Raw genomic sequence first — 6547 nt, forward strand, 5'->3', positions numbered from 1 at the left:
CAGGGGGTCTTACAAATGAAATCATTTTTTACTCTCAGAAGTGGGTAGACCACAGTTCTTTGAACAGCTGGTCAATTACATATGCAACCAAATGAAAGGGAATAACTAAAACACAATAATTTCACTTCACTTATAGTTTTCTTTAACTGAAACCATTGTACATTGTATTTTAGCTTGCATATGGATCATTTGCATCTCAAGAGACTGAGGCAACACATGTTTTTTCCTTCTACCGCATGAGTCCAAATGAATTCCATCAGTACGTGGGGATTATTCGTTTACTTAATCACTTTGGATGGACATGGATTGGGCTGTTGGTTGCAGATGATGAAAGTGGAGACCAATTTTTGCAAGTCATAGAGACCTTGTTTGCTCAAAATGGAATCTGTTCAGCCTTCACGCAAAGATTGCCACACCATGGTCGTTTGACTGAAGAGCAGGATAACAAATTTGTGAGAGTAACGGTGGGTGGTAATGTCAGAGTATTTCTTATGCATGGTGATGCTACGGTGGTCATGTGGATGATCACATTCCATGTTTTTTTACTTCCTGAGGATATGGAAGCTGTATATCTGGGAAAGCTGTGGATTATGACAGCCCAGGCAGAGATTATTGTAACAGGGGTTACAAAGTTAATGGACTTTCAAATCTTCAAAGATACAATATCCTTTGCAGTTCACTCAGAGGAACCTCAAGGTTTCCAAGCATATCTTCAGAATGCAAAACCTAACCGTATAGAAGGAGGTGACCTTCTTAAAGAATTCTGGGAACAGGTTTTTGACTGTACCGTTCCAAATCCTCAGGAGCCAATGGAGACTGGCAATAAATGTACTTGGGAGGAGAAGCTGGAGATGGTTCCTAGCTCGGTTTTTGAAATGAGCATATCTGGTCACAGCTACAGCATCTACAATGCCGTGTATGCTGTGGCATATACTCTCCATGCCATGGGATTGTGTAGAGTCAAACACAGAATGATGTCAGGATTTAGAAGAGCTGGATGTGAAGAGCTCCAGGCTTGGCAGGTAATCTTTCCAACATCTAGAGTTTTGTAGATAGTTAAATAGCCTCCCAGTTAGTTTTACAACATGTCACAATGATGATGTAGTAGTGATATTACTAAGAGTTGCCTCAATAGTATATGTCTGTGCATTAGAAGTGCAGTAGTCCTAGTACAGTAGAGTCTCAATTATCCAACATAAATGGGCTGACAGAATGTTGGATAAGCAAAAATGTTGGATAATAAGGAGGGATTAAGGAAAGTCTATTAAACGTCAAATTATTATGGATTTCGGTTTCTGATTTTAATAGGCATTGTTTTAATTAGTGTTTTAATATTTTTTAATGTTTTGATTGTTTTATGATGATGGCATTGTATGGTGCTTCTGTGAGGCCGCCCTGAGTCCCCCCTCGGGGGTGAGAAGGGCGGGGTATAAATATAGGAAATAAATAAATAATAATAAATAAATTACATTATGATTTTACAAATAAAGCACGAAAATATCATGATTTACAATAAATCAACAGAAAAAGCAGTTCAATACATGGTAACATTATGTAGTAATTACTGTACTTATGAATTTAGCACCAAAACATCGCAATCTATTGAAACAGCTGTGGATCTAGGCAGGAGGCAGGCTGTGTTGGATAATACAGAATGTTGGATGAGCAAAGGTTGGATAAGCCAGACTACTGTAATCGTATGCAGAATAATAACTGCAGCAGCTTCGAAAATCTCAGCCATTTGTATCCACAGTGGCTTCTGAGAGAAGTCAAAAATACAAGAGAAAGAACAAAGGAAATGATCAAAATGCCATGAGGGAATGAGGGAATAGTACTTTCAGGCTAGCTCTCTCTTTTGATTAGTATTCATACAAGTGAATTAGAATGAAATGCTTCTGAAAACACAAATATCTGTATGTTTCACCTTTTGTTCATAGCTTCATTCCTTTCTTCAAGCCACTTTTTTTAACAACACAGCTGGAGAAATCATATCATTCAATGATCATGGAGAACTGATTACTGGATTTGACGTAATGAACCTGATCATGTTTCCAAACAATTCTTTCCTGAAAACTAAAATTGGAATGGTGAATCCCAATGATGATGATGGAAATCGATTGATCATTAATGAGGATATGATGGAATGGCGTGCAAGGTTTAATCAGGTGTGGATTATTTTAAACTCTTCAAGGACACTTCTTTAGCAGCCTAGGTGACCTCATGTGATTCGCTAGCTTCCATGGTGAATTGGGAGGCATCAGGGCATCCACACCACACCTGGCATTCTGGAAAATGGAAAACTCCATAACCTTTTGGAGATTTTATGATTTTTGGAAACGCATGACCTTGTTAGAAATCACAACCTTCTGAAAAATGATGCCATAACCTCTTGGCAAAAAGCATGACCAGTTAGAGTCATAACCTATTGGGAAAAATAGCATTCACCGGCATTCATACAAGGCAACTAAGTTTCTCAGCTGTTAAACTGATGTGCCTAGCTATGTCTTTGGACTGTTAGGGACAAAGATATGCCAGTGCACAAAAACACATTCAGCAGGGTTTCAGAAGTGTTCTTTTTAGTTGCCCTAAAAACATCTATTCTCTTTTAAAATATATTTGCCTTTAAGTCATGCTCTCAAGATTCCAGGCACCACTCCCACAATCTGGAAAACTGCAGGAATACCCAACCCCCTCTACCAAAGCCTCCAAAGCCCTTAGAAAAGTAAAATAAACTTACCCGGTGCTCCCCCTGCCCTGCTCTCCTGGTGTTTCATTTCTACGTGCCAGGAGAGCTGCTCCAAGAGTGTACTGGAGGCTGGGTAAGTTATTTTACTTTTCTAAGGGGTCTGAAGGCTTTGGGGGAGGGGGTAGGCCCTCCAGTTTTCTCGTGGGCCAGTCCCGTGACAGCATCTGGACACTCAGCCCAGAAAGCGTGCACTTTCTGGGGTGGGTGTGTACAGGCCCCCAGGAAAATCTGTGTTTTTAAAATGCGGGTTGTCCTGGGATAAATGCCTGTCTGGATCCGTTCTTAATTATCTGAGTCAACACTCAGATAATGTGGGATTTTCTGTCTTGATATTCTGGGATATAGGGCTGTGTGGAAGGACCCCGAGTCCTGAACAATCCCAGTTTTAATCACATGGTCTGCAGCCCCTCCCACAACAATGAGTTAAAGTAAAATTGCATACCAAAACACACATATACAATACAGTAAGCAATCTGAATTATACACATAACAGATAACTAGTAGAGGCTTGAGAAAGTTTCTATTTCCAACATTTCTGGCAGCCGACGCTTCTCCGTTCACAGGTTGGGAAGAATTACTGTGTGGTAATCCTATTGTTTGCCTATTATCAGTAGCTCCTATAACTTAATTACAGAGAGGTGATGGACGGCCACACGTGTCACACTACTTTGAGCTATAAGAATTGTCCCCAAATGATCATTTTATGCTACAGTTCCAGTTCACCACCTCCATGTGTTAAAGTCTGTAGTCAATGAACTTCCTTCTTCTCTTCCCACAAAATCTCCTTGTTTTTATGGGCAGGTGCTTCCCCTCTCTACTTGTAGTGCCGCCTGTCAGCCAGGTAATCTAAAGACAAAGGAGGAAGGGAAGAAATTTTGCTGCTTCAATTGTCTCCCGTGTCCAGAAGGGGAAATTTCTAATGCAACAAGTAAGTAACAAAAGAAATCTAATATTCAGACATAGAGAGTCAACCAAGAGGCTCACATATCAATAGGGTTGTGGGAGGATGAGGATTTCCAACCCAAAAATGGTTGGTTGTGGTTTTTAAAAAATGCAATAAGTTAGTGGATTACATTAACATATTTAGAGTGTTGAAAGCACAGATAAAAAAGAATGTGATATACTTCAAATAATATCAGCAGAGAATATCAATATGGAGCATGAAATGGAAAATTCTCTTCAAAAAGGACAGTGGAGAGGAGACATGATGGCTATGTATAAATATGTGAGGGGAAGTCATAAAGAGTAAGGAGCAAGCTTGTTTTCTGCTGCCCTGGAGACTACAGGAAAGGAGATTCCACTTGAACATTAGGAAGAACTTCCTGACTGTGAGAGCTGTTCAGCAGTGGAACTCTCTGCCCTGAAGTGTGATGGAGGCGCCTTATTTGGAGGCTTTTAAACACAGGATGGATGGCCATCTGGCGGGAGCGAGAGCAGGGACTCCCTGGATGATCTTAAACTGCAAGGCGGGCCATATAGCTCGAAAAACCTACAACAACCCACTTTTGGATACATTGTACATTGCCCATGTGAAAGCATTGTCATGAATGACTTTTCAATTATTTTGAAGCATAGGGTTTTTTAATTGGAATTTCCAGTGTGAGAATGTATATTAGATTACAGAAAACATTTAGACAAAGAATGACATTGGACATACAGACCTACAGATTCTATGCAACTACATTGGATTTACAATTACATTGGTTAACAAACAAACCAACAAAGGGAAATTACATTTTCACTCAACATTCTGACCACATGTACACGCATTCATCCACATGCATCCAAATATTACCATATCCTCCCTCCCTCCTTGGAGAAGCACCTGTCAGGCCAGACCCTCATTTCCTGCAGCCTGCCAAGGCATAGTTCCATAACTTCCATAACGCCAAAACTTCAAAACGCTGAGATGCCAAAACGTCTTTCCCTAAGAACAATGCCAAGGACCAAATCTCTGTTTTCCATACAGCAGAACCTGACTCCCTGCACAAAATCCAAGACTCCAAAAGCGCAGTCCTTCCTCTTCCCTTGAGAAAGAAGGCCAAAGTGACCAGATTGCTCCCGTGCAGATCTGCCACTCTCAGAATACACCATCTCTCTCCTTCCATGGAGCAGGGCACGGCGGGTGGAACAGACTCCTCGGTCTGCCACGATTTGAGCATTATTAGACTTGGTCTTTTATAGGAATATTCTGTTGATGTAGACCCAAAGTTGTAAACTAATGATAGACATCTTCCATCCTGGATCCATCTCAGTTTCCTGGCCAGATGTTGATCTTCTTGATTGGTGTTGATCTTATGTTGACTTCCTTCTTGACATAAGGAAGGTTGCAAACATTTCCTTTATCACTGTCCCAGTTCTTATCACAGTTTACTCTTCAGATCTCATTAGCAGGTTTTAATCACAAAGCAGCAAGCAGGTAGTTAGCCATTGCAGGCCTTAATATTATACTGATGTTTCCAAAATTATTAACTCCAACCACACATCCTTCCATTCTTCCATTCATTCACACACATCATTTTAAATTCACATTTATCAAATTTGCACATTGAATTTCTTGTGACAGCATTAATTCTTTTATTTCCCTCCACAGATATGAACGCATGCTTTGAGTGTCCAGAAGATCAATATCCAAGCAAAAGCAAAAACAGATGCATTCCCAAAGATATTTCCTTTCTGTCTTATGATGACCCCTTAGGGATTAGTGCTGCTTCGGTTGCTTTTTTATTTTTCTTGATCACAGCTTTGGTGCTAGCCATTTTTATTAAACACCAAGATACTCCAATAGTGAAAGCGAACAACCGGGACCTCTCCTACATTCTCCTCATTTCCCTTCTTCTCTCCTTCCTCTCTTCTTTCTTATTCCTCGGTCGACCTGGCAAAGTGAGTTGCTTTTTGAGGCAGGCGGCATTTGGCATCATCTTTTCAGTGGCAGTTTCTTGTGTATTCGCCAAAACTATCACTGTGGTTGTAGCTTTCATGGCTACCAAACCAGGGTCCAACATGAGAAAATGGGTAGGGAAGAGGCTAGCTAATTCAATTGTCCTTTTTTGCACTTTGATACAAGTCGTTATTTGTACAGTCTGGCTAGGGAGTTCTCCTCCATTCCCAGTTTTGGACATGCATTCACTAACCGGGCTGATAGTTGTGGAATGCAATGAAGGTTCCTTCATCATGTTTTACCTTGTCCTAGGTTATATGGGACTACTTTCCGTCATCAGTTTTACAGTAGCTTTCCTTGCAAGGAAACTGCCTGATAGTTTTAATGAAGCCAAGTTTATCACCTTCAGTATGCTGATCTTTTGCAGTGTGTGGTTGTCTTTTGTCCCTACTTATGTGAGCACTAAAGGGAAATACATCGTAGCCGTGGAGATCTTCTCTATCTTAGCCTCAAGTGCAGGACTACTGGCATGCATCTTTTTCCCGAAATGCTATGTTATTCTGTTGAGACCAGAGTTAAACAACAAGGACCATCTAATAAAGAGAAAGAACTGAAGCATCTGACCCTGTCTCGTAATATGTAATAACCACAATCTATATGTCCTAAATTCATGTGATGGCAAACCAAAGAACGAAATCTGCTGTTGTATGACTATTGTTGATCAACAGCCCATTATCTCTTGTTCCAGTGTGTCGTTTTGGATGTAGTGTGATTTGCACTTTCTGGGTTGGATCTCACCAAACTAAGGACCTTTTCACACACACACAGTGGCAACTACAATAGCCGTTAGCGTGCATTAAGCCCAATGGCAAGGCTTTTGGAAAGCCATTGTTTTTTGTGCTGCCTCACTGCATAGCGCT

The 6547-nt window shown here is 40.6% G+C and overlaps 1 protein-coding gene across 1 annotated transcript; it reads left to right on the plus strand.

Moving 5' to 3' along the window:
* Positions 1-236: 236 nt before the first annotated feature.
* On the plus strand, positions 237-6241 carry LOC132779210 (vomeronasal type-2 receptor 26-like). The gene is made up of 4 exons (XM_067469764.1): positions 237-1022; positions 1938-2165; positions 3548-3674; positions 5340-6241. Exons 1-4 carry the CDS (start codon positions 237-239, stop codon positions 6239-6241), a joined length of 2043 nt encoding a protein of 680 aa, XP_067325865.1.
* The last annotated feature ends 306 nt before the right edge of the window (positions 6242-6547 follow it).

This window comes from Anolis sagrei, chromosome 6 (assembly GCF_037176765.1).
Source record: "Anolis sagrei isolate rAnoSag1 chromosome 6, rAnoSag1.mat, whole genome shotgun sequence".
NCBI lineage: Eukaryota > Metazoa > Chordata > Lepidosauria > Squamata > Dactyloidae > Anolis > Anolis sagrei.

What these genes read in the sequence shown, in the direction of transcription:
- LOC132779210 (XM_067469764.1), top strand. Translation starts at nt 237, where the DNA reads ATGAGTCCAAATGAATTCCATCAGTACGTGGGGATTATTCGTTTACTT. An exon ending in AAGAGCTCCAGGCTTGGCAG is followed by an intron (nt 1,023 to 1,937) that starts GTAATCTTTCCA and finishes TTTTGTTCATAG; the next exon opens with CTTCATTCCTTTCTTCAAGC. An exon ending in GGCGTGCAAGGTTTAATCAG is followed by an intron (nt 2,166 to 3,547) that starts GTGTGGATTATT and finishes TTTTATGGGCAG; the next exon opens with GTGCTTCCCCTCTCTACTTG.